This window comes from Lepisosteus platostomus, chromosome 3 (genome assembly GCF_059453375.1).
Source record: "Lepisosteus platostomus isolate fLepPlt1 chromosome 3, fLepPlt1.hap1, whole genome shotgun sequence".
Lineage (NCBI taxonomy): Eukaryota > Metazoa > Chordata > Actinopteri > Semionotiformes > Lepisosteidae > Lepisosteus > Lepisosteus platostomus.
Window position 1 is genome coordinate 51,075,799 of NC_142613.1, and position 26,903 is coordinate 51,102,701.

The following is a 26,903-nucleotide window of genomic DNA, read 5'->3' on the forward strand; positions in this document are numbered from 1 at the left end:
CTCCATGAGTAGATTTTAGATTGGGTTCTGAACAAAGGTTCGAGAAGGTGGGGCTGAACCCTGATTCTTGTCTGATTGTACAGACGTGCAGTAACACAGCAGCAGCCACCACAACTTCCCCATTTCCATCACTTTATTATTATCATTATTTAGTATATTGTGCTCATTGAGGTAATAAGTGGCTTCCACTCTTTGTATTGTTCACCAAATTTCTCAGTCAACAGTGGTTCACAGTATTATCTGGGGTTCAGCTGCAAGTAAACCCTACATTTGTTTTCCTACATTGATTACTGGCATAGCTCTCAAGGGTCCAAAACCCTCATGTGTGAGAGTTTTTGTTGAAAATTGCGACTGCATGCTGTCATGTTCTCCAGACAAGGAGCAGGCACATCAGACACCATCAATGCCAATCCTGTCTATCACGACCGCCAGCCAGCAGAGATCAGCCCACAAGAGAGCTAACCAGCACCAGCAGCGGGTTGATAATAACAAGCGCAGCCGGATGTGTTAATCCCTCAGCACACGCTCCACCGTGTGGCACGCAGCGCTATTTAAACCACCTAAACTCGGTATTAATTCCTCTCCTAGAGAGCTCCAACCTCGCCTGTTGTTAGAAACCCTCTGGTGATACTTCTTTCAGCTTTTGAACTACCTTTTGCTTTTGACTTAGAACCCGCCTAACGTTTAGGATTGGACGCCTGTTTCAGTATCTACATTTTTCTTTGTCTGCAAAGGATCCTCATACCTCATCTCTTGGATTCGTTACACTGTCAGCCAATCAGGAACCCCAACAAGCTGCTGTGGGACACTCAGTGCCTCCTGTCCGATTGTAATTTTCCCTTTATTTAAAACCTGTCTCTGCATTCTCTTAATGCTTTGTCTTAGATCTGGGAATGCTAATACTAGTAACACTAGACCTGCCTTCTGTGTCTTGGCCAGACTTGTGTTCATTTGTTTGTTTTATTTTATTTTCCTGGATTACCCCTGAACTGTATTAACTGTTAACTATGCTTCTGTTTCTCTGTGGTGCTTTACTCCACGTTTTCCTGGTTTGGACCTCTGCGTGTCCCTGGCTACAATATTCAATCGCTTTTCTGCCTGTCTGCTTGTTTACTGAACCTGCAGCTGAATCTAGTCTCCAGCCTCAGACCACTTCACTGTTACCGTGAGCACTGAGTTATTACACATACTACTTGTATTGATGTTTTCTTTTCAAAATTGTATATTCATTACTTTGTTTTTTAATCAACCTAAACTTGATACGAATGCATGAGCTTTTCATACCAAGGTGTGAGATCATGAGATTAGCTCCGCAGCTGCTGGTGTGCAGAGGATCTCATGGTGCATTACAAGCTGAACTGATTATTGTATTTGTTCACACATTTGTTGGGCCAGGCGGCCCCTGTGGCCTATTTACAACTGTGGGAAACCCTAAACTGGCACACGGAGCAGATGGGCTGAGTGGTTACAGTCGAGAGGAGGCCTTTCTTATCATGTTGTGTTCTTCAGTAATTCATTACTGTAGTAATTTTTATAATGTCTAAATGGAAGGCATTTTCTGACTGCTTTAGCTGTGTTATAGATTGGAAGAACTGCTATTACTCATGGCATGATTATTCAGACTGTCATTTCTATTTAAATGATCTATACAAATATATTTTAAAAATATAATATATATATAAAAACTACTACCATGTATATTTTTCAGAAGTACTAGACAGGTAATACAATTGTTCCAGAGAAAAAATGCATTTTGCTGTGCAAGATCTTTAGATGGTGTCTTGGTCGTGCTAAAAATGCCTGCTTCTTTATCAAGCATTTTTGGGTTCTTCTAAAAATATTACAGCCAGTTTCTTGCTATATAGAGTATTTTAAATATTTGGGGTGGGAGAGGGGAACTCCAGGGATTGTGATTGTCATTAAATCTTTTCATGTCATACCTGTATTGATTTAAAATATTTCTCTTTCAGCTTATCTCCCCTGTACAGCAAGGAGGGGCCCTCTGAGGAGAGTAAATACACAGACACTTCTTTCCTGCTGGATCTGTGTCTGCAGGTAGCGGAGTGTGAGAGACAGACAGGAGAGAGGCTTGTGGTGAAACTGCTGTCAGTTTTCAGTTTTCCTCAGTTCAGCAATCCAGTATGTCAATGCAATTTCCTGCTGGATCTGTATTCTCATGTGAAGGACTATGAGTCTCTAACAGGCAGGAATGTTCTCCCAGCACTCCAGCCAGTTTTCCAGTCAGCTCCTGCAGTCTGGACTATAGACCTCTCTGAGAGAAAGGCCTCCCTCTTCCTTGAAGTGCTGAAACTCCACACAGTCAGGAAACCAGTAGAGCTGTGGGGCTGGTCAGCTGAAGAGAGTGAAGTGAGGAGTTTCCTTCAGTGCCTGCCCTATATTTCCCAGCTGAGGTAAGTGTGTGTGTACAGTCACTCCTCTCTCAGTGTGTCTCTGCTGTGTTGCTCTGTGCTGTAAGGGAGCCTGTTCACTGGGAGACTGTAATGGGTGGTTAATGATCAGACAGCTGTGCGTTAACAATGGGTTGTGTTTTATAACATCAATTACTATCTAATATATACACACAACTGAGTTGCATCATGTTCTCTTGTGTCTTTACTAGAGAAGCTTTAGGAATATTGAAGAGTCACAGGAGTCAGACAGCAGCTGACAGCATTACTGTGTCTTGTGTTGTGGGAATGAGTGACTGTGAGATCTGTTTCCATGTGGTGCTGACAGGTTGAAGCCAGAGGGATCGGTGCCACAGGGTCCCAGCGCTCTGTCTATGAAGAGTGACGACTCCATGGATCGCCCCATCCTCTTCAGACAAGGAGCCTCCGGCCCTGATCCCAGGTCAGATTACTGCCTCCTGTCTTGGGTTAAAGGTCAGCGCAGTTTAAAACTGATTGTGTGCCGGAGGCCTCCTGTTGTGCACTTGTTCATACGTCCTATGTGTTTCACTTCTTGGCAGTGAGGGAAGAGTTGCATAGTGTGTGAGTCTCTGGACTCATAACTGGTGTGTTTGCTCAAGTTCCCTCATACAGTGCCTTAAGTGAGGTAGTTAAGTCCATTGCTCCAGTCCACCCAGCTGTATGAATGGGGGCCAGTATCTCTGCTGTACTCCCTGTGATGGATCGGCATCCCGTCTGGATGCTCTGTGGCCCTGGACCTGGAGAAGCGTTATCAGGCAGGGTCTGTAGGTAAACCTTAAAGTCACCAATTGAAAAAGACAAGAAGCACATGACCCATGATTGTTTAAATAATGGATTTGTTAAGGGATTTAAAGATGATTCTGATCTGCAGTCATGATGCTGTTTTCCCTTCCAGGAGAAGATTACGTACAGTAGTATTACAGAGTATGTTTGTTCTTCATTCTCCAGCTCAGCTGGTAATAGAGGAACAACGAGGCCCAGACATAGGCAGGATAAACCAATAATTACTGGAATACTTAACGTAACCTTCCACAACACACAAGAGTTACACCATGAACAGATATTTGCAGGTCAGTGATTCCCAGAGCCCTATGTCGTACAGACGTCTTAAATCATCGTATGACAATGATGTAACAGCAAAGTTCATTAACCTGAGTAAATTATTTGTAGCCCTGCCTGTTTATTTATGTCAAGGCTTCTTTAACAGCTGTTTAAATAAGGAAAACAGTGTCCATTGCTCCAGACCTTCACAGTAAGGTAATCAGGCTGAGAACTGCAAAGCAACTAGCCTCCCTTACACTCAGCTATGTCCTCTTTCACAACAACAAACATCAGGTATAAAAGTGGTACCTCATGTGGACCCCTGCGGTACTCCAGTAATTCCAGTACATCAGTCCAGTCTTAGCATTTAGCTCTTAACTGTACTACAGACGCAGCCGTCTTGAATGTGCGAGGTGTCAGGCGGTATACCGCAGGAAGTGCCACGGTACGACGAACAGCAGCGCTGTTACCGCTACTCTGTAAAACCACCAGGGGGCGCAGTGAATTGTTCCGCAGCTGCGTGTGGTTGTCAGATGACTCACTGCTAAATGTTTGTTAAGGCATTCGTGCTTTGCTGCACTAGTCGTACTGTAAAGTAGAGACAATTTCATTCGATATAGTGATTTTGCTCAGCTCCAAATAAGATACTGTATGTTACTTAACAGAATTCTCATTTTTTGATTACATACAGTATACAGAATTATTAGTAATTGTTTAGAAGTAGTAATTTGAAAACTTGATTTTATTTTAGATTGTGGTACTTAAAAATATACTGTGTGGCTGTAACACATATCGTATTAAAAAGGAAATAAACATAAAAACAAAACAGGGGCCAAATTAAAATAAGTTTCGAGTAGTGTTTGAATGACTTTGATGGTCGCCTACTGTAAGTTACATTGTAGGAGAAAGAATTGTAGACTATATAATGGGTTTTTCTTTAATCAAAGAAAAGTTTAATCCAATACCCACACAAGATGTATAATTGTATCCTATTCTGAGTTTGTGGTATTCTGCAGGTAATTTGCATGAACACCTTTTGAACAGTAAGTCTTGGCGTATGAGCATCATTGGTAGTTCAGTGGTAGAATTCTTGCCTGCCACGCGAGAGGCAAGGGGTTTGATTCCTGGCAAATGAACAAGCTGTACTTGAACAAATTGCCCCTTGGGGATAACAAAGACTCTCTTTCAATATTAAATTAATTTGATTAAAAAGTAGTAGTACCTAAATTAATGAATGGAACCACCATTTGAATCAGAATTGTAATTAGTTTGAATAATCGTATACAATTTGCCAGAATTGAATGTACTTTAGCACAATATCTTCTTCGTAGTGTTTTGTAATAAATAGAACATACCTGTACATTTTATGTTGTTGTTGAACAGCAGGTCTTACAAGCTTTTTTGCAAGGATGATGCTCTGTAGTGTAGAGCCAGCAAATGTGTGAATCTTGCTAGAATTCAAAGATAAAAGACTTTATTGCCATGTCAACAAAGTTGATTTGAGTGTGCCATAGTGCAGCCTAAATAAAAAAAACAACAGAAACGGCAACTTTTACACTTAACACATACACAGTACACATTATTCAGTTGGTTTTAGACTCCAAGTTTAAAATTAAAAACATGAATAATCAAAAGGAGTTTATTCGCTCCCATGTGATGCTTGCATCAACCAAGACCTACCTGTTGAGGTGCCTGATGGTCTCTAGATAAGTGCTGTTTTGTAACTGAGCAGTACTATGGCTTGGAAGGGATCAGTGGACACCTCCTTAGCTTTCTGTTTGATAAGTCTTTCATAAATAGAGGTAACAGGGGGATGATGGCATCTGATGACCATGGATGCTGTGCATACGACTATTTCCAGCTGATTCCTGTCTTGGGCAGTTGTATTGATGTACCAAACTGATATTGAGAAGGTGAACCCGCTGTCAGTCACTGTTCTGTAGAAGTGTGTTGTTGCTTCCTGATTGACTCCAAACTCTCTCAGCTGTCGTAGAGAACAAAGCCTGCTCTAATGGCCCGCTCCTGAAGTTTATCAAACAGCTTTATAGGCTCAATTGTATAACATGCTGAGCCGTAGCCAGTAAACAGGTGGTGGTGACTTCACGGTGCTGCAGGATGGGATGGTGGTAGACGGAATCAGCATCCTCTACAGATCTGTTGGCCCTGTTCCCAAACTGGTAAGAGTCTAGCTTAACACTGGACAGATGGTTACAAACCAGTCACTCAAAAGCCTTCATAATATCTGAGGTCAGGCCCAGAGACCTGTAATCATCCACGCAGCTGACATTGGCTTTCTTAGGCACAGGAATAATCAATGCAGACTTAAAACATGCAGCAACTTTACGCTGCTTAAGAGACCTATTGAAAATATCAGTAACAAGAGGGACGAGCTGATACATAGGGAGTAAAGAAAAATGTTTTACCAGTTTGTTTTAAGAACTTATGTGTACTATACAGTACCTGATTACTCAGTTCACCGGCTAACTTTAGTAAACATGGTGACAAAAGTCTTGATTTTTGGCTTCATGACGCAGGATCAAATTGTATCCGGTTAAATTACTACGGCAACATATGCTCTACTCTTGGGGTAGTTTAAAGAGCATTTTCCGATACAACAGGTGCCCAGGACTGCACAGACACCCTCATTGGAGCTGCTACAGGGCCAAAACGAGGTTGATCTGTGAAATTCCCTTGATTCGTTTTTATTTGAAGTTTGTTTAAATCTGAAGAGGACCGTATATTAAACATCTGTTAAATGAAGCAGAGTGCAGTTTACCATACCTTGCTTACCACTGACAGGATTTTTGACAGTAGTCTAGATGGCTGTATCTGTAATAACCAGTTCTCCATCCAAACAAACATGCTACTGCCTGCAAGGTGACAATCTTTCTTGAACAACAATATTGCTGTTCTTCTGAAAATCAAAAATCTAGCTTTGCCATATCCAGAGGCTCTGTGTGTGTCCATGGTTTTTGTTGCTTATTCACAGTACTCTAAGAAGTTAGTTAACCACGCTGACTGTGCCCTTAGCTCCCGCTACGATATAGATAAGATGCAAATTATGTGGAGATAGTTTTCTTCTCACTACTACATATTTATTGTCCACAACATACTTATTGTTCCTGTTGTTACTATGTATTACGTTTGTAATGTACTGTCTACATCGTGTGGTGTTGTCTGTTGTACTGTGTATGCCCTGAGAGATCAGCGCGAAGAAGAAATCCAATGTCCGTGTACATATGGCAATAAACTATTCTTCTCTACTCTCTACTATTATTTTCTAATGACCATTTCCATAAGCTTACACTAATAGAATCTAGACTCATAGGTGAAAAGTTACTAGGTTTATTTTCGAGTCAGTGGGCATGACTCCTGTCCTTAGAGACTGTTGGAAGAGGTTTTGTATCGGTCTGTGTGGAACGTCTCTAGTTTCCGTAAGTACAGCTAGGAAAGTCTGCTGCTGAGCACAGCTGAGTTGTATCATGCTTTCTTGTGTCTTTACTAGACTAGCTTTAGGAATATTGACGAGTCACAGGAGTCAGACCGCAGCTGACAGCATTACTGTGTCTTGTGTTGTGGGAATGAGTGACTGTGAGATCTGTTTCCATGTGTTGCTGACAGGTTGAAGCCAGAGGGATCGGTGCCACAGGGTCCCAGCGCTCTGTCTATGAAGAGTGACGACTCCATGGATCGACCAGTCACCTTCAGACAAGGAGCCTTCGGCCCTGATCCCAGGTCAGATTACTGCCTCCTGTCTTGGGTTAAAGGTCAGCGCAGTTTAAAACTGATTGTGTGCCGGAGGCCTCCTGTTGTGCACTTGTTCATACGTCCTACGTGTTTCACTTCTTGGCAGTGAGGGAAGAGTTGCATAGTGTGTGAGTCTCTGGACTCATAACTGGTGTGTTTGCTCAAGTTCCCTCATACAGTGCCTTAAGTGAGGTAGTTAAGTCCATTGCTGCAGTCCACCCAGCTGTATGAATGGGGGCCAGTATCTCTGCTGTACTCCCTGTGATGGATCGGCATCCCGTCTGGATGCTCTGTGGCCCTGGACCTGGAGAAGTGTTATCAGGCAGGTTCTGTAGGTAAACCTTAAAGTCACCAATTGAAAAAGACAAGAAGCACATGACCCATGATTGTTTAAATAATGGATTTGTTAAGGGATTTAAAGATGATTCTGATCTGCAGTCATGATGCTGTTTTCCCTTCCAGGAGAAGATTACGTACAGTAGTATTACAGAGTATGTTTGTTCTTCATTCTCCAGCTCAGCTGGTAATAGAGGAACAACGAGGCCCAGACATAGGCAGGATAAACCAATAATTACTGGAATACTTAACGTAACCTTCCACAACACACAAGAGTTACACCATGAACAGATATTTGCAGGTCAGTGATTCCCAGAGCCCTATGTCGTACAGACGTCTTAAATCATCGTATGACAATGATGTAACAGCAAAGTTAATTAACCTGAGTAAATTATTTGTAGCCCTGCCTGTTTATTTATGTCAAGGCTTCTTTAACAGCTGTTTAAATAAGGAAAACAGTGTCCATTGCTCCAGACCTTCACAGTAAGGTAATCAGGCTGAGAACTGCAAAGCAACTAGCCTCCCTTACACTCAGCTATGTCCTCTTTCACAACAACAAACATCAGGTATAAAAGTGGTACCTCATGTGGACCCCTGCGGTACTCCAGTAATTCCAGTACATCAGTCCAGTCTTAGCATTTAGCTCTTAACTGTACTACAGACACAGCCGTCTTGAATGTGCGAGGTGTCAGGCGGTATACCGCAGGAAGTGCCACGGTACGACGAACAGCAGCGCTGTTACCGCTACTCTGTAAAACCACCAGGGGGCGCAGTGAATTGTTCCGCAGCTGCGTGTGGTTGTCAGATGACTCACTGCTAAATGTTTGTTAAGGCATTCGTGCTTTGCTGCACTAGTCGTACTGTAAAGTAGAGACAATTTCATTCGATATAGTGATTTTGATCAGCTCCAAATAAGATACTGTATGTTACTTAACAGAATTCTCATTTTTTGATTACATACAGTATACAGAATTATTAGTAATTGTTTAGAAGTAGTAATTTGAAAACTTGATTTTATTTTAGATTGTGGTACTTAAAAATATACTGTGTGGCTGTAACACATATCGTATTAAAAAGGAAATAAACATAAAAACAAAACAGGGGCCAAATTAAAATAAGTTTCGAGTAGTGTTTGAATGACTTTGATGGTCGCCTACTGTAAGTTACATTGTAGGAGATAGAATTGTAGACTATATAATGGGTTTTTCTTTAATCAAAGAAAAGTTTAATCCAATACCCACACAAGATGTATAATTGTATCCTATTCTGAGTTTGTGGTATTCTGCAGGTAATTTGCATGAACACCTTTTGAACAGTAAGTCTTGGCGTATGAGCATCATTGGTAGTTCAGTGGTAGAATTCTTGCCTGCCACGCGAGAGGCAAGGGGTTTGATTCCTGGCAAATGAACAAGCTGTACTTGAACAAATTGCCCCTTGGGGATAACAAAGACTCTCTTTCAATATTAAATTAATTTGATTAAAAAGTAGTAGTACCTAAATTAATGAATGGAACCACCATTTGAATCAGAATTGTAATTAGTTTGAATAATCGTATACAATTTGCCAGAATTGAATGTACTTTAGCACAATATCTTCTTCGTAGTGTTTTGTAATAAATAGAACATACCTGTACATTTTATGTTGTTGTTGAACAGCAGGTCTTACAAGCTTTTTTGCAAGGATGATGCTCTGTAGTGTAGAGCCAGCAAATGTGTGAATCTTGCTAGAATTCAAAGATAAAAGACTTTATTGCCATGTCAACAAAGTTGATTTGAGTGTGCCATAGTGCAGCCTAAATAAAAAAAACAACAGAAACGGCAACTTTTACACTTAACACATACACAGTACACATTATTCAGTTGGTTTTAGACTCCAAGTTTAAAATTAAAAACATGAATAATCAAAAGGAGTTTATTCGCTCCCATGTGATGCTTGCATCAACCAAGACCTACCTGTTGAGGTGCCTGATGGTCTCTAGATAAGTGCTGTTTTGTAACTGAGCAGTACTATGGCTTGGAAGGGATCAGTGGACACCTCCTTAGCTTTCTGTTTGATAAGTCTTTCATAAATAGAGGTAACAGGGGGATGATGGCATCTGATGACCATGGATGCTGTGCATACGACTATTTCCAGCTGATTCCTGTCTTGGGCAGTTGTATTGATGTACCAAACTGATATTGAGAAGGTGAACCCGCTGTCAGTCACTGTTCTGTAGAAGTGTGTTGTTGCTTCCTGATTGACTCCAAACTCTCTCAGCTGTCGTAGAGAACAAAGCCTGCTCTAATGGCCCGCTCCTGAAGTTTATCAAACAGCTTTATAGGCTCAATTGTATAACATGCTGAGCCGTAGCCAGTAAACAGGTGGTGGTGACTTCACGGTGCTGCAGGATGGGATGGTGGTAGACGGAATCAGCATCCTCTACAGATCTGTTGGCCCTGTTCCCAAACTGGTAAGAGTCTAGCTTAACACTGGACAGATGGTTACAAACCAGTCACTCAAAAGCCTTCATAATATCTGAGGTCAGGCCCAGAGACCTGTAATCATCCACGCAGCTGACATTGGCTTTCTTAGGCACAGGAATAATCAATGCAGACTTAAAACATGCAGCAACTTTACGCTGCTTAAGAGACCTATTGAAAATATCAGTAACAAGAGGGACGAGCTGATACATAGGGAGTAAAGAAAAATGTTTTACCAGTTTGTTTTAAGAACTTATGTGTACTATACAGTACCTGATTACTCAGTTCACCGGGTAACTTTAGTAAACATGGTGACAAAAGTCTTGATTTTTGGCTTCATGACGCAGGATCAAATTGTATCCGGTTAAATTACTACGGCAACATATGCTCTACTCTTGGGGTAGTTTAAAGAGCATTTTCTGATACAACAGGTGCCCAGGACTGCACAGACACCCTCATTGGAGCTGCTACAGGGCCAAAACGAGGTTGATCTGTGAAATTCCCTTGATTCGTTTTTATTTGAAGTTTGTTTAAATCTGAAGAGGACCGTATATTAAACATCTGTTAAATGAAGCAGAGTGCAGTTTACCATACCTTGCTTACCACTGACAGGATTTTTGACAGTAGTCTAGATGGCTGTATCTGTAATAACCAGTTCTCCATCCAAACAAACATGCTACTGCCTGCAAGGTGACAATCTTTCTTGAACAACAATATTGCTGTTCTTCTGAAAATCAAAAATCTAACTTTGCCATATCCAGAGGCTCTGTGTGTGTCCATGGTTTTTGTTGCTTATTCACAGTACTCTAAGAAGTTAGTTAACCACGCTGACTGTGCCCTTAGCTCCCGCTACGATATAGATAAGATGCAAATTATGTGGAGATAGTTTTCTTCTCACTACTACATATTCATTGTCCACAACATACTTATTGTTCCTGTTGTTACTATGTATTACGTTTGTAATGTACTGTCTACATCGTGTGGTGTTGTCTGTTGTACTGTGTATGTCCTGAGAGATCAGCGCGAAGAAGAAATCCAATGTCCGTGTACATATGGCAATAAACTATTCTTCTCTACTCTCTACTATTATTTTCTAATGACCATTACCATAAGCTTACACTAATAGAATCTAGACTCATAGGTGAAAAGTTACTAGGTTTATTTTCGAGTCAGTGGGCATGACTCCTGTCCTTAGAGACTGTTGGAAGAGGTTTTGTATCGGTCTGTGTGGAACGTCTCTAGTTTCCGTAAGTACAGCTAGGAAAGTCTGCTGCTGAGCACAGCTGAGTTGTATCATGCTTTCTTGTGTCTTTACTAGACTAGCTTTAGGAATATTGAAGAGTCACAGGATTCAGACAGCAGCTGACAGCATTACTGTGTCTTGTGTTGTGGGAATGAGTGACTGTGAGATCTGTTTCCATGTGTTGCTGACAGGTTGAAGCCAGAGGGATCGGTGCCACAGGGTCCCGGCGCTCTGTCTATGAAGAGTGACGACTCCATGGATCGCCCCATCCTCTTCAGACAAGGAGCCTCCGGCCCTGATCCCAGGTCAGATTACTGCCTCCTGTCTTGGGTTAAAGGTCAGCGCAGTTTAAAACTGATTGTGTGCCGGAGGCCTCCTGTTGTGCACTTGTTCATACGTCCTACGTGTTTCACTTCTTGGCAGTGAGGGAAGAGTTGCATAGTGTGTGAGTCTCTGGACTCATAACTGGTGTGTTTGCTCAAGTTCCCTCATACAGTGCCTTAAGTGAGGTAGTTAAGTCCATTGCTCCAGTCCACCCAGCTGTATGAATGGGGGCCAGTATCTCTGCTGTACTCCCTGTGATGGATCGGCATCCCGTCTGGATGCTCTGTGGCCCTGGACCTGGAGAAGCGTTATCAGGCAGGGTCTGTAGGTAAACCTTAAAGTCACCAATTGAAAAAGACAAGAAGCACATGACCCATGATTGTTTAAATAATGGATTTGTTAAGGGATTTAAAGATGATTCTGATCTGCAGTCATGATGCTGTTTTCCCTTCCAGGAGAAGATTACGTACAGTAGTATTACAGAGTATGTTTGTTCTTCATTCTCCAGCTCAGCTGGTAATAGAGGAACAACGAGGCCCAGACATAGGCAGGATAAACCAATAATTACTGGAATACTTAACGTAACCTTCCACAACACACAAGAGTTACACCATGAACAGATATTTGCAGGTCAGTGATTCCCAGAGCCCTATGTCGTACAGACGTCTTAAATCATCGTATGACAATGATGTAACAGCAAAGTTAATTAACCTGAGTAAATTATTTGTAGCCCTGCCTGTTTATTTATGTCAAGGCTTCTTTAACAGCTGTTTAAATAAGGAAAACAGTGTCCATTGCTCCAGACCTTCACAGTAAGGTAATCAGGCTGAGAACTGCAAAGCAACTAGCCTCCCTTACACTCAGCTATGTCCTCTTTCACAACAACAAACATCAGGTATAAAAGTGGTACCTCATGTGGACCCCTGCGGTACTCCAGTAATTCCAGTACATCAGTCCAGTCTTAGCATTTAGCTCTTAACTGTACTACAGACGCAGCCGTCTTGAATGTGCGAGGTGTCAGGCGGTATACCGCAGGAAGTGCCACGGTACGACGAACAGCAGCGCTGTTACCGCTACTCTGTAAAACCACCAGGGGGCGCAGTGAATTGTTCCGCAGCTGCGTGTGGTTGTCAGATGACTCACTGCTAAATGTTTGTTAAGGCATTCGTGCTTTGCTGCACTAGTCGTACTGTAAAGTAGAGACAATTTCATTCGATATAGTGATTTTGCTCAGCTCCAAATAAGATACTGTATGTTACTTAACAGAATTCTCATTTTTTGATTACATACAGTATACAGAATTATTAGTAATTGTTTAGAAGTAGTAATTTGAAAACTTGATTTTATTTTAGATTGTGGTACTTAAAAATATACTGTGTGGCTGTAACACATATCGTATTAAAAAGGAAATAAACATAAAAACAAAACAGGGGCCAAATTAAAATAAGTTTCGAGTAGTGTTTGAATGACTTTGATGGTCGCCTACTGTAAGTTACATTGTAGGAGATAGAATTGTAGACTATATAATGGGTTTTTCTTTAATCAAAGAAAAGTTTAATCCAATACCCACACAAGATGTATAATTGTATCCTATTCTGAGTTTGTGGTATTCTGCAGGTAATTTGCATGAACACCTTTTGAACAGTAAGTCTTGGCGTATGAGCATCATTGGTAGTTCAGTGGTAGAATTCTTGCCTGCCACGCGAGAGGCAAGGGGTTTGATTCCTGGCAAATGAACAAGCTGTACTTGAACAAATTGCCCCTTGGGGATAACAAAGACTCTCTTTCAATATTAAATTAATTTGATTAAAAAGTAGTAGTACCTAAATTAATGAATGGAACCACCATTTGAATCAGAATTGTAATTAGTTTGAATAATCGTATACAATTTGCCAGAATTGAATGTACTTTAGCACAATATCTTCTTCGTAGTGTTTTGTAATAAATAGAACATACCTGTACATTTTATGTTGTTGTTGAACAGCAGGTCTTACAAGCTTTTTTGCAAGGATGATGCTCTGTAGTGTAGAGCCAGCAAATGTGTGAATCTTGCTAGAATTCAAAGATAAAAGACTTTATTGCCATGTCAACAAAGTTGATTTGAGTGTGCCATAGTGCAGCCTAAATAAAAAAAACAACAGAAACGGCAACTTTTACACTTAACACATACACAGTACACATTATTCAGTTGGTTTTAGACTCCAAGTTTAAAATTACAAACATGAATAATCAAAAGGAGTTTATTCGCTCCCATGTGATGCTTGCATCAACCAAGACCTACCTGTTGAGGTGCCTGATGGTCTCTAGATAAGTGCTGTTTTGTAACTGAGCAGTACTATGGCTTGGAAGGGATCAGTGGACACCTCCTTAGCTTTCTGTTTGATAAGTCTTTCATAAATAGAGGTAACAGGGGGATGATGGCATCTGATGACCATGGATGCTGTGCATACGACTATTTCCAGCTGATTCCTGTCTTGGGCAGTTGTATTGATGTACCAAACTGATATTGAGAAGGTGAACCCGCTGTCAGTCACTGTTCTGTAGAAGTGTGTTGTTGCTTCCTGATTGACTCCAAACTCTCTCAGCTGTCGTAGAGAACAAAGCCTGCTCTAATGGCCCGCTCCTGAAGTTTATCAAACAGCTTTATAGGCTCAATTGTATAACATGCTGAGCCGTAGCCAGTAAACAGGTGGTGGTGACTTCACGGTGCTGCAGGATGGGATGGTGGTAGACGGAATCAGCATCCTCTACAGATCTGTTGGCCCTGTTCCCAAACTGGTAAGAGTCTAGCTTAACACTGGACAGATGGTTACAAACCAGTCACTCAAAAGCCTTCATAATATCTGAGGTCAGGCCCAGAGACCTGTAATCATCCACGCAGCTGACATTGGCTTTCTTAGGCACAGGAATAATCAATGCAGACTTAAAACATGCAGCAACTTTACGCTGCTTAAGAGACCTATTGAAAATATCAGTAACAAGAGGGACGAGCTGATACATAGGGAGTAAAGAAAAATGTTTTACCAGTTTGTTTTAAGAACTTATGTGTACTATACAGTACCTGATTACTCAGTTCACCGGGTAACTTTAGTAAACATGGTGACAAAAGTCTTGATTTTTGGCTTCATGACGCAGGATCAAATTGTATCCGGTTAAATTACTACGGCAACATATGCTCTACTCTTGGGGTAGTTTAAAGAGCATTTTCTGATACAACAGGTGCCCAGGACTGCACAGACACCCTCATTGGAGCTGCTACAGGGCCAAAACGAGGTTGATCTGTGAAATTCCCTTGATTCGTTTTTATTTGAAGTTTGTTTAAATCTGAAGAGGACCGTATATTAAACATCTGTTAAATGAAGCAGAGTGCAGTTTACCATACCTTGCTTACCACTGACAGGATTTTTGACAGTAGTCTAGATGGCTGTATCTGTAATAACCAGTTCTCCATCCAAACAAACATGCTACTGCCTGCAAGGTGACAATCTTTCTTGAACAACAATATTGCTGTTCTTCTGAAAATCAAAAATCTAACTTTGCCATATCCAGAGGCTCTGTGTGTGTCCATGGTTTTTGTTGCTTATTCACAGTACTCTAAGAAGTTAGTTAACCACGCTGACTGTGCCCTTAGCTCCCGCTACGATATAGATAAGATGCAAATTATGTGGAGATAGTTTTCTTCTCACTACTACATATTCATTGTCCACAACATACTTATTGTTCCTGTTGTTACTATGTATTACGTTTGTAATGTACTGTCTACATCGTGTGGTGTTGTCTGTTGTACTGTGTATGTCCTGAGAGATCAGCGCGAAGAAGAAATCCAATGTCCGTGTACATATGGCAATAAACTATTCTTCTCTACTCTCTACTATTATTTTCTAATGACCATTTCCATAAGCTTACACTAATAGAATCTAGACTCATAGGTGAAAAGTTACTAGGTTTATTTTCGAGTCAGTGGGCATGACTCCTGTCCTTAGAGACTGTTGGAAGAGGTTTTGTATCGGTCTGTGTGGAACGTCTCTAGTTTCCGTAAGTACAGCTAGGAAAGTCTGCTGCTGAGCACAGCTGAGTTGTATCATGCTTTCTTGTGTCTTTACTAGACTAGCTTTAGGAATATTGAAGAGTCACAGGATTCAGACAGCAGCTGACAGCATTACTGTGTCTTGTGTTGTGGGAATGAGTGACTGTGAGATCTGTTTCCATGTGTTGCTGACAGGTTGAAGCCAGAGGGATCGGTGCCACAGGGTCCCGGCGCTCTGTCTATGAAGAGTGACGACTCCATGGATCGCCCCATCCTCTTCAGACAAGGAGCCTCCGGCCCTGATCCCAGGTCAGATTACTGCCTCCTGTCTTGGGTTAAAGGTCAGCGCAGTTTAAAACTGATTGTGTGCCGGAGGCCTCCTGTTGTGCACTTGTTCATACGTCCTACGTGTTTCACTTCTTGGCAGTGAGGGAAGAGTTGCATAGTGTGTGAGTCTCTGGACTCATAACTGGTGTGTTTGCTCAAGTTCCCTCATACAGTGCCTTAAGTGAGGTAGTTAAGTCCATTGCTCCAGTCCACCCAGCTGTATGAATGGGGGCCAGTATCTCTGCTGTACTCCCTGTGATGGATCGGCATCCCGTCTGGATGCTCTGTGGCCCTGGACCTGGAGAAGTGTTATCAGGCAGGTTCTGTAGGTAAACCTTAAAGTCACCAATTGAAAAAGACAAGAAGCACATGACCCATGATTGTTTAAATAATGGATTTGTTAAGGGATTTAAAGATGATTCTGATCTGCAGTCATGATGCTGTTTTCCCTTCCAGGAGAAGATTACGTACAGTAGTATTACAGAGTATGTTTGTTCTTCATTCTCCAGCTCAGCTGGTAATAGAGGAACAACGAGGCCCAGACATAGGCAGGATAAACCAATAATTACTGGAATACTTAACGTAACCTTCCACAACACACAAGAGTTACACCATGAACAGATATTTGCAGGTCAGTGATTCCCAGAGCCCTATGTCGTACAGACGTCTTAAATCATCGTATGACAATGATGTAACAGCAAAGTTAATTAACCTGAGTAAATTATTTGTAGCCCTGCCTGTTTATTTATGTCAAGGCTTCTTTAACAGCTGTTTAAATAAGGAAAACAGTGTCCATTGCTCCAGACCTTCACAGTAAGGTAATCAGGCTGAGAACTGCAAAGCAACTAGCCTCCCTTACACTCAGCTATGTCCTCTTTCACAACAACAAACATCAGGTATAAAAGTGGTACCTCATGTGGACCCCTGCGGTACTCCAGTAATTCCAGTACATCAGTCCAGTCTTAGCATTTAGCTCTTAACTGTACTACAGACGCAGCCGTCTTGAATGTGCGAGGTGTCAGGCGGTATACCGCAGGAAGTGCCACGGTACGACGAACAGCAGCGCTGTTACCGCTACTCTGTAAAACCACCAGGGGGCGCAGTGAATTGTTCCGCAGCTGCGTGTGGTTGTCAGATGACTCACTGCTAAATGTTTGTTAAGGCATTCGTGCTTTGCTGCACTAGTCGTACTGTAAAGTAGAGACAATTTCATTCGATATAGTGATTTTGCTCAGCTCCAAATAAGATACTGTATGTTACTTAACAGAATTCTCATTTTTTGATTACAAACAGTATACAGAATTATTAGTAATTGTTTAGAAGTAGTAATTTGAAAACTTGATTTTATTTTAGATTGTGGTACTTAAAAATATACTGTGTGGCTGTAACACATATCGTATTAAAAAGGAAATAAACATAAAAACAAAACAGGGGCCAAATTAAAATAAGTTTCGAGTAGTGTTTGAATGACTTTGATGGTCGCCTACTGTAAGTTACATTGTAGGAGAAAGAATTGTAGACTATATAATGGGTTTTTCTTTAATCAAAGAAAAGTTTAATCCAATACCCACACAAGATGTATAATTGTATCCTATTCTGAGTTTGTGGTATTCTGCAGGTAATTTGCATGAACACCTTTTGAACAGTAAGTCTTGGCGTATGAGCATCATTGGTAGTTCAGTGGTAGAATTCTTGCCTGCCACGCGAGAGGCAAGGGGTTTGATTCCTGGCAAATGAACAAGCTGTACTTGAACAAATTGCCCCTTGGGGATAACAAAGACTCTCTTTCAATATTAAATTAATTTGATTAAAAAGTAGTAGTACCTAAATTAATGAATGGAACCACCATTTGAATCAGAATTGTAATTAGTTTGAATAATCGTATACAATTTGCCAGAATTGAATGTACTTTAGCACAATATCTTCTTCGTAGTGTTTTGTAATAAATAGAACATACCTGTACATTTTATGTTGTTGTTGAACAGCAGGTCTTACAAGCTTTTTTGCAAGGATGATGCTCTGTAGTGTAGAGCCAGCAAATGTGTGAATCTTGCTAGAATTCAAAGATAAAAGACTTTATTGCCATGTCAACAAAGTTGATTTGAGTGTGCCATAGTGCAGCCTAAATAAAAAAAACAACAGAAACGGCAACTTTTACACTTAACACATACACAGTACACATTATTCAGTTGGTTTTAGACTCCAAGTTTAAAATTAAAAACATGAATAATCAAAAGGAGTTTATTCGCTCCCATGTGATGCTTGCATCAACCAAGACCTACCTGTTGAGGTGCCTGATGGTCTCTAGATAAGTGCTGTTTTGTAACTGAGCAGTACTATGGCTTGGAAGGGATCAGTGGACACCTCCTTAGCTTTCTGTTTGATAAGTCTTTCATAAATAGAGGTAACAGGGGGATGATGGCATCTGATGACCATGGATGCTGTGCATACGACTATTTCCAGCTGATTCCTGTCTTGGGCAGTTGTATTGATGTACCAAACTGATATTGAGAAGGTGAACCCGCTGTCAGTCACTGTTCTGTAGAAGTGTGTTGTTGCTTCCTGATTGACTCCAAACTCTCTCAGCTGTCGTAGAGAACAAAGCCTGCTCTAATGGCCCGCTCCTGAAGTTTATCAAACAGCTTTATAGGCTCAATTGTATAACATGCTGAGCCGTAGCCAGTAAACAGGTGGTGGTGACTTCACGGTGCTGCAGGATGGGATGGTGGTAGACAGAATCAGCATCCTCTACAGATCTGTTGGCCCTGTTCCCAAACTGGTAAGAGTCTAGCTTAACACTGGACAGATGGTTACAAACCAGTCACTCAAAAGCCTTCATAATATCTGAGGTCAGGCCCAGAGACCTGTAATCATCCACGCAGCTGACATTGGCTTTCTTAGGCACAGGAATAATCAATGCAGACTTAAAACATGCAGCAACTTTACGCTGCTTAAGAGACCTATTGAAAATATCAGTAACAAGAGGGACGAGCTGATACATAGGGAGTAAAGAAAAATGTTTTACCAGTTTGTTTTAAGAACTTATGTGTACTATACAGTACCTGATTACTCAGTTCACCGGCTAACTTTAGTAAACATGGTGACAAAAGTCTTGATTTTTGGCTTCATGATGCAGGATCAAATTGTATCCGGTTAAATTACTACGGCAACATATGCTCTACTCTTGGGGTAGTTTAAAGAGCATTTTCCGATACAACAGGTGCCCAGGACTGCACAGACACCCTCATTGGAGCTGCTACAGGGCCAAAACGAGGTTGATCTGTGAAATTCCCTTGATTCGTTTTTATTTGAAGTTTGTTTAAATCTGAAGAGGACCGTATATTAAACATCTGTTAAATGAAGCAGAGTGCAGTTTACCATACCTTGCTTACCACTGACAGGATTTTTGACAGTAGTCTAGATGGCTGTATCTGTAATAACCAGTTCTCCATCCAAACAAACATGCTACTGCCTGCAAGGTGACAATCTTTCTTGAACAACAATATTGCTGTTCTTCTGAAAATCAAAAATCTAGCTTTGCCATATCCAGAGGCTCTGTGTGTGTCCATGGTTTTTGTTGCTTATTCACAGTACTCTAAGAAGTTAGTTAACCACGCTGACTGTGCCCTTAGCTCCCGCTACGATATAGATAAGATGCAAATTATGTGGAGATAGTTTTCTTCTCACTACTACATATTTATTGTCCACAACATACTTATTGTTCCTGTTGTTACTATGTATTACGTTTGTAATGTACTGTCTACATCGTGTGGTGTTGTCTGTTGTACTGTGTATGCCCTGAGAGATCAGCGCGAAGAAGAAATCCAATGTCCGTGTACATATGGCAATAAACTATTCTTCTCTACTCTCTACTATTATTTTCTAATGACCATTTCCATAAGCTTACACTAATAGAATCTAGACTAATAGGTGAAAAGTTACTAGGTTTATTTTCGAGTCAGTGGGCATGACTCCTGTCCTTAGAGACTGTTGGAAGAGGTTTTGTATCGGTCTGTGTGGAACGTCTCTAGTTTCCGTAAGTACAGCTAGGAAAGTCTGCTGCTGAGCACAGCTGAGTTGTATCATGCTTTCTTGTGTCTTTACTAGACTAGCTTTAGGAATATTGAAGAGTCACAGGAGTCAGACAGCAGCTGACAGCATTACTGTGTCTTGTGTTGTGGGAATGAGTGACTGTGAGATCTGTTTCCATGTGTTGCTGACAGGTTGAAGCCAGAGGGATCGGTGCCACAGGGTCCCAGCGCTCTGTCTATGAAGAGTGACGACTCCATGGATCGCCCCATCCTCTTCAGACAAGGAGCCTCCGGCCCTGATCCCAGGTCAGATTACTGCCTCCTGTCTTGGGTTAAAGGTCAGCGCAGTTTAAAACTGATTGTGTGCCGGAGGCCTCCTGTTGTGCACTTGTTCATACGTCCTACGTGTTTCACTTCTTGGCAGTGAGGGAAGAGTTGCATAGTGTGTGAGTCTCTGGACTCATAACTGGTGTGTTTGCTCAAGTTCCCTCATACAGTGCCTTAAGTGAGGTAGTTAAGTCCATTGCTCCAGTCCACCCAGCTGTATGAATGGGGGCCAGTATCTCTGCTGTACTCCCTGTGATGGATCGGCATCCCGTCTGGATGCTCTGTGGCCCTGGACCTGGAGAAGTGTTATCAGGCAGGTTCTGTAGGTAAACCTTAAAGTCACCAATTGAAAAAGACAAGAAGCACATGACCCATGATTGTTTAAATAATGGATTTGTTAAGGGATTTAAAGATGATTCTGATCTGCAGTCATGATGCTGTTTTCCCTTCCAGGAGAAGATTACGTACAGTAGTATTACAGAGTATGTTTGTTCTTCATTCTCCAGCTCAGCTGGTAATAGAGGAACAACGAGGCCCAGACATAGGCAGGATAAACCAATAATTACTGGAATACTTAACGTAACCTTCCACAACACACAAGAGTTACACCATGAACAGATATTTGCAGGTCAGTGATTCCCAGAGCCCTATGTCGTACAGACGTCTTAAATCATCGTATGACAATGATGTAACAGCAAAGTTAATTAACCTGAGTAAATTATTTGTAGCCCTGCCTGTTTATTTATGTCAAGGCTTCTTTAACAGCTGTTTAAATAAGGAAAACAGTGTCCATTGCTCCAGACCTTCACAGTAAGGTAATCAGGCTGAGAACTGCAAAGCAACTAGCCTCCCTTACACTCAGCTATGTCCTCTTTCACAACAACAAACATCAGGTATAAAAGTGGTACCTCATGTGGACCCCTGCGGTACTCCAGTAATTCCAGTACATCAGTCCAGTCTTAGCATTTAGCTCTTAACTGTACTACAGACGCAGCCGTCTTGAATGTGCGAGGTGTCAGGCGGTATACCGCAGGAAGTGCCACGGTACGACGAACAGCAGCGCTGTTACCGCTACTCTGTAAAACCACCAGGGGGCGCAGTGAATTGTTCCGCAGCTGCGTGTGGTTGTCAGATGACTCACTGCTAAATGTTTGTTAAGGCATTCGTGCTTTGCTGCACTAGTAGTACTGTAAAGTAGAGACAATTTCATTCGATATAGTGATTTTGCTCAGCTCCAAATAAGATACTGTATGTTACTTAACAGAATTCTCATTTTTTGATTACAAACAGTATACAGAATTATTAGTAATTGTTTAGAAGTAGTAATTTGAAAACTTGATTTTATTTTAGATTGTGGTACTTAAAAATATACTGTGTGGCTGTAACACATATCGTATTAAAAAGGAAATAAACATAAAAACAAAACAGGGGCCAAATTAAAATAAGTTTCGAGTAGTGTTTGAATGACTTTGATGGTCGCCTACTGTAAGTTACATTGTAGGAGAAAGAATTGTAGACTATATAATGGGTTTTTCTTTAATCAAAGAAAAGTTTAATCCAATACCCACACAAGATGTATAATTGTATCCTATTCTGAGTTTGTGGTATTCTGCAGGTAATTTGCATGAACACCTTTTGAACAGTAAGTCTTGGCGTATGAGCATCATTGGTAGTTCAGTGGTAGAATTCTTGCCTGCCACGCGAGAGGCAAGGGGTTTGATTCCTGGCAAATGAACAAGCTGTACTTGAACAAATTGCCCCTTGGGGATAACAAAGACTCTCTTTCAATATTAAATTAATTTGATTAAAAAGTAGTAGTACCTAAATTAATGAATGGAACCACCATTTGAATCAGAATTGTAATTAGTTTGAATAATCGTATACAATTTGCCAGAATTGAATGTACTTTAGCACAATATCTTCTTCGTAGTGTTTTGTAATAAATAGAACATACCTGTACATTTTATGTTGTTGTTGAACAGCAGGTCTTACAAGCTTTTTTGCAAGGATGATGCTCTGTAGTGTAGAGCCAGCAAATGTGTGAATCTTGCTAGAATTCAAAGATAAAAGACTTTATTGCCATGTCAACAAAGTTGATTTGAGTGTGCCATAGTGCAGCCTAAATAAAAAAAACAACAGAAACGGCAACTTTTACACTTAACACATACACAGTACACATTATTCAGTTGGTTTTAGACTCCAAGTTTAAAATTAAAAACATGAATAATCAAAAGGAGTTTATTCGCTCCCATGTGATGCTTGCATCAACCAAGACCTACCTGTTGAGGTGCCTGATGGTCTCTAGATAAGTGCTGTTTTGTAACTGAGCAGTACTATGGCTTGGAAGGGATCAGTGGACACCTCCTTAGCTTTCTGTTTGATAAGTCTTTCATAAATAGAGGTAACAGGGGGATGATGGCATCTGATGACCATGGATGCTGTGCATACGACTATTTCCAGCTGATTCCTGTCTTGGGCAGTTGTATTGATGTACCAAACTGATATTGAGAAGGTGAACCCGCTGTCAGTCACTGTTCTGTAGAAGTGTGTTGTTGCTTCCTGATTGACTCCAAACTCTCTCAGCTGTCGTAGAGAACAAAGCCTGCTCTAATGGCCCGCTCCTGAAGTTTATCAAACAGCTTTATAGGCTCAATTGTATAACATGCTGAGCCGTAGCCAGTAAACAGGTGGTGGTGACTTCACGGTGCTGCAGGATGGGATGGTGGTAGACGGAATCAGCATCCTCTACAGATCTGTTGGCCCTGTTCCCAAACTGGTAAGAGTCTAGCTTAACACTGGACAGATGGTTACAAACCAGTCACTCAAAAGCCTTCATAATATCTGAGGTCAGGCCCAGAGACCTGTAATCATCCACGCAGCTGACATTGGCTTTCTTAGGCACAGGAATAATCAATGCAGACTTAAAACATGCAGCAACTTTACGCTGCTTAAGAGACCTATTGAAAATATCAGTAACAAGAGGGACGAGCTGATACATAGGGAGTAAAGAAAAATGTTTTACCAGTTTGTTTTAAGAACTTATGTGTACTATACAGTACCTGATTACTCAGTTCACCGGGTAACTTTAGTAAACATGGTGACAAAAGTCTTGATTTTTGGCTTCATGACGCAGGATCAAATTGTATCCGGTTAAATTACTACGGCAACATATGCTCTACTCTTGGGGTAGTTTAAAGAGCATTTTCTGATACAACAGGTGCCCAGGACTGCACAGACACCCTCATTGGAGCTGCTACAGGGCCAAAACGAGGTTGATCTGTGAAATTCCCTTGATTCGTTTTTATTTGAAGTTTGTTTAAATCTGAAGAGGACCGTATATTAAACATCTGTTAAATGAAGCAGAGTGCAGTTTACCATACCTTGCTTACCACTGACAGGATTTTTGACAGTAGTCTAGATGGCTGTATCTGTAATAACCAGTTCTCCATCCAAACAAACATGCTACTGCCTGCAAGGTGACAATCTTTCTTGAACAACAATATTGCTGTTCTTCTGAAAATCAAAAATCTAACTTTGCCATATCCAGAGGCTCTGTGTGTGTCCATGGTTTTTGTTGCTTATTCACAGTACTCTAAGAAGTTAGTTAACCACGCTGACTGTGCCCTTAGCTCCCGCTACGATATAGATAAGATGCAAATTATGTGGAGATAGTTTTCTTCTCACTACTACATATTCATTGTCCACAACATACTTATTGTTCCTGTTGTTACTATGTATTACGTTTGTAATGTACTGTCTACATCGTGTGGTGTTGTCTGTTGTACTGTGTATGTCCTGAGAGATCAGCGCGAAGAAGAAATCCAATGTCCGTGTACATATGGCAATAAACTATTCTTCTCTACTCTCTACTATTATTTTCTAATGACCATTTCCATAAGCTTACACTAATAGAATCTAGACTCATAGGTGAAAAGTTACTAGGTTTATTTTCGAGTCAGTGGGCATGACTCCTGTCCTTAGAGACTGTTGGAAGAGGTTTTGTATCGGTCTGTGTGGAACGTCTCTAGTTTCCGTAAGTACAGCTAGGAAAGTCTGCTGCTGAGCACAGCTGAGTTGTATCATGCTTTCTTGTGTCTTTACTAGACTAGCTTTAGGAATATTGAAGAGTCACAGGATTCAGACAGCAGCTGACAGCATTACTGTGTCTTGTGTTGTGGGAATGAGTGACTGTGAGATCTGTTTCCATGTGTTGCTGACAGGTTGAAGCCAGAGGGATCGGTGCCACAGGGTCCCGGCGCTCTGTCTATGAAGAGTGACGACTCCATGGATCGCCCCATCCTCTTCAGACAAGGAGCCTCCGGCCCTGATCCCAGGTCAGATTACTGCCTCCTGTCTTGGGTTAAAGGTCAGCGCAGTTTAAAACTGATTGTGTGCCGGAGGCCTCCTGTTGTGCACTTGTTCATACGTCCTACGTGTTTCACTTCTTGGCAGTGAGGGAAGAGTTGCATAGTGTGTGAGTCTCTGGACTCATAACTGGTGTGTTTGCTCCAGTTCCCTCATACAGTGCCTTAAGTGAGGTAGTTAAGTCCATTGCTCCAGTCCACCCAGCTGTATGAATGGGGGCCAGTATCTCTGCTGTACTCCCTGTGATGGATCGGCATCCCGTCTGGATGCTCTGTGGCCCTGGACCTGGAGAAGTGTTATCAGGCAGGTTCTGTAGGTAAACCTTAAAGTCACCAATTGAAAAAGACAAGAAGCACATGACCCATGATTGTTTAAATAATGGATTTGTTAAGGGATTTAAAGATGATTCTGATCTGCAGTCATGATGCTGTTTTCCCTTCCAGGAGAAGATTACGTACAGTAGTATTACAGAGTATGTTTGTTCTTCATTCTCCAGCTCAGCTGGTAATAGAGGAACAACGAGGCCCAGACATAGGCAGGATAAACCAATAATTACTGGAATACTTAACGTAACCTTCCACAACACACAAGAGTTACACCATGAACAGATATTTGCAGGTCAGTGATTCCCAGAGCCCTATGTCGTACAGACGTCTTAAATCATCGTATGACAATGATGTAACAGCAAAGTTAATTAACCTGAGTAAATTATTTGTAGCCCTGCCTGTTTATTTATGTCAAGGCTTCTTTAACAGCTGTTTAAATAAGGAAAACAGTGTCCATTGCTCCAGACCTTCACAGTAAGGTAATCAGGCTGAGAACTGCAAAGCAACTAGCCTCCCTTACACTCAGCTATGTCCTCTTTCACAACAACAAACATCAGGTATAAAAGTGGTACCTCATGTGGACCCCTGCGGTACTCCAGTAATTCCAGTACATCAGTCCAGTCTTAGCATTTAGCTCTTAACTGTACTACAGACGCAGCCGTCTTGAATGTGCGAGGTGTCAGGCGGTATACCGCAGGAAGTGCCACGGTACGACGAACAGCAGCGCTGTTACCGCTACTCTGTAAAACCACCAGGGGGCGCAGTGAATTGTTCCGCAGCTGCGTGTGGTTGTCAGATGACTCACTGCTAAATGTTTGTTAAGGCATTCGTGCTTTGCTGCACTAGTCGTACTGTAAAGTAGAGACAATTTCATTCGATATAGTGATTTTGCTCAGCTCCAAATAAGATACTGTATGTTACTTAACAGAATTCTCATTTTTTGATTACAAACAGTATACAGAATTATTAGTAATTGTTTAGAAGTAGTAATTTGAAAACTTGATTTTATTTTAGATTGTGGTACTTAAAAATATACTGTGTGGCTGTAACACATATCGTATTAAAAAGGAAATAAACATAAAAACAAAACAGGGGCCAAATTAAAATAAGTTTCGAGTAGTGTTTGAATGACTTTGATGGTCGCCTACTGTAAGTTACATTGTAGGAGAAAGAATTGTAGACTATATAATGGGTTTTTCTTTAATCAAAGAAAAGTTTAATCCAATACCCACACAAGATGTATAATTGTATCCTATTCTGAGTTTGTGGTATTCTGCAGGTAATTTGCATGAACACCTTTTGAACAGTAAGTCTTGGCGTATGAGCATCATTGGTAGTTCAGTGGTAGAATTCTTGCCTGCCACGCGAGAGGCAAGGGGTTTGATTCCTGGCAAATGAACAAGCTGTACTTGAACAAATTGCCCCTTGGGGATAACAAAGACTCTCTTTCAATATTAAATTAATTTGATTAAAAAGTAGTAGTACCTAAATTAATGAATGGAACCACCATTTGAATCAGAATTGTAATTAGTTTGAATAATCGTATACAATTTGCCAGAATTGAATGTACTTTAGCACAATATCTTCTTCGTAGTGTTTTGTAATAAATAGAACATACCTGTACATTTTATGTTGTTGTTGAACAGCAGGTCTTACAAGCTTTTTTGCAAGGATGATGCTCTGTAGTGTAGAGCCAGCAAATGTGTGAATCTTGCTAGAATTCAAAGATAAAAGACTTTATTGCCATGTCAACAAAGTTGATTTGAGTGTGCCATAGTGCAGCCTAAATAAAAAAAACAACAGAAACGGCAACTTTTACACTTAACACATACACAGTACACATTATTCAGTTGGTTTTAGACTCCAAGTTTAAAATTAAAAACATGAATAATCAAAAGGAGTTTATTCGCTCCCATGTGAT

At 41.1% G+C, this 26,903-nt stretch overlaps 1 protein-coding gene across 18 annotated transcripts in view; it reads left to right on the forward strand.

Moving 5' to 3' along the window:
- The window catches only part of LOC148675054 (uncharacterized), a 149,999-nt gene that overhangs the window by 24,027 nt on the left and 99,069 nt on the right, over positions 1–26,903 (forward strand). For 11 of the 18 annotated variants that reach the window (XM_088626021.1, XM_088626003.1, XM_088626002.1 and 8 more), the window contains 7 exons: positions 1,971–2,411; positions 2,737–2,850; positions 7,092–7,205; positions 11,447–11,560; positions 15,802–15,915; positions 20,157–20,270; positions 24,512–24,625. In XM_088626021.1, coding sequence (XP_088482147.1) covers positions 1,971–2,411; positions 2,737–2,850; positions 7,092–7,205; positions 11,447–11,560; positions 15,802–15,915; positions 20,157–20,270; positions 24,512–24,625 — 1,125 coding nt within the window. The remainder of the gene's footprint in view (positions 1–1,970; positions 2,412–2,736; positions 2,851–7,091; positions 7,206–11,446; positions 11,561–15,801; positions 15,916–20,156; positions 20,271–24,511; positions 24,626–26,903) is intronic. The other 7 variants (XM_088626014.1, XM_088626016.1, XM_088626006.1 and 4 more) reach the window with 6 other exon arrangements.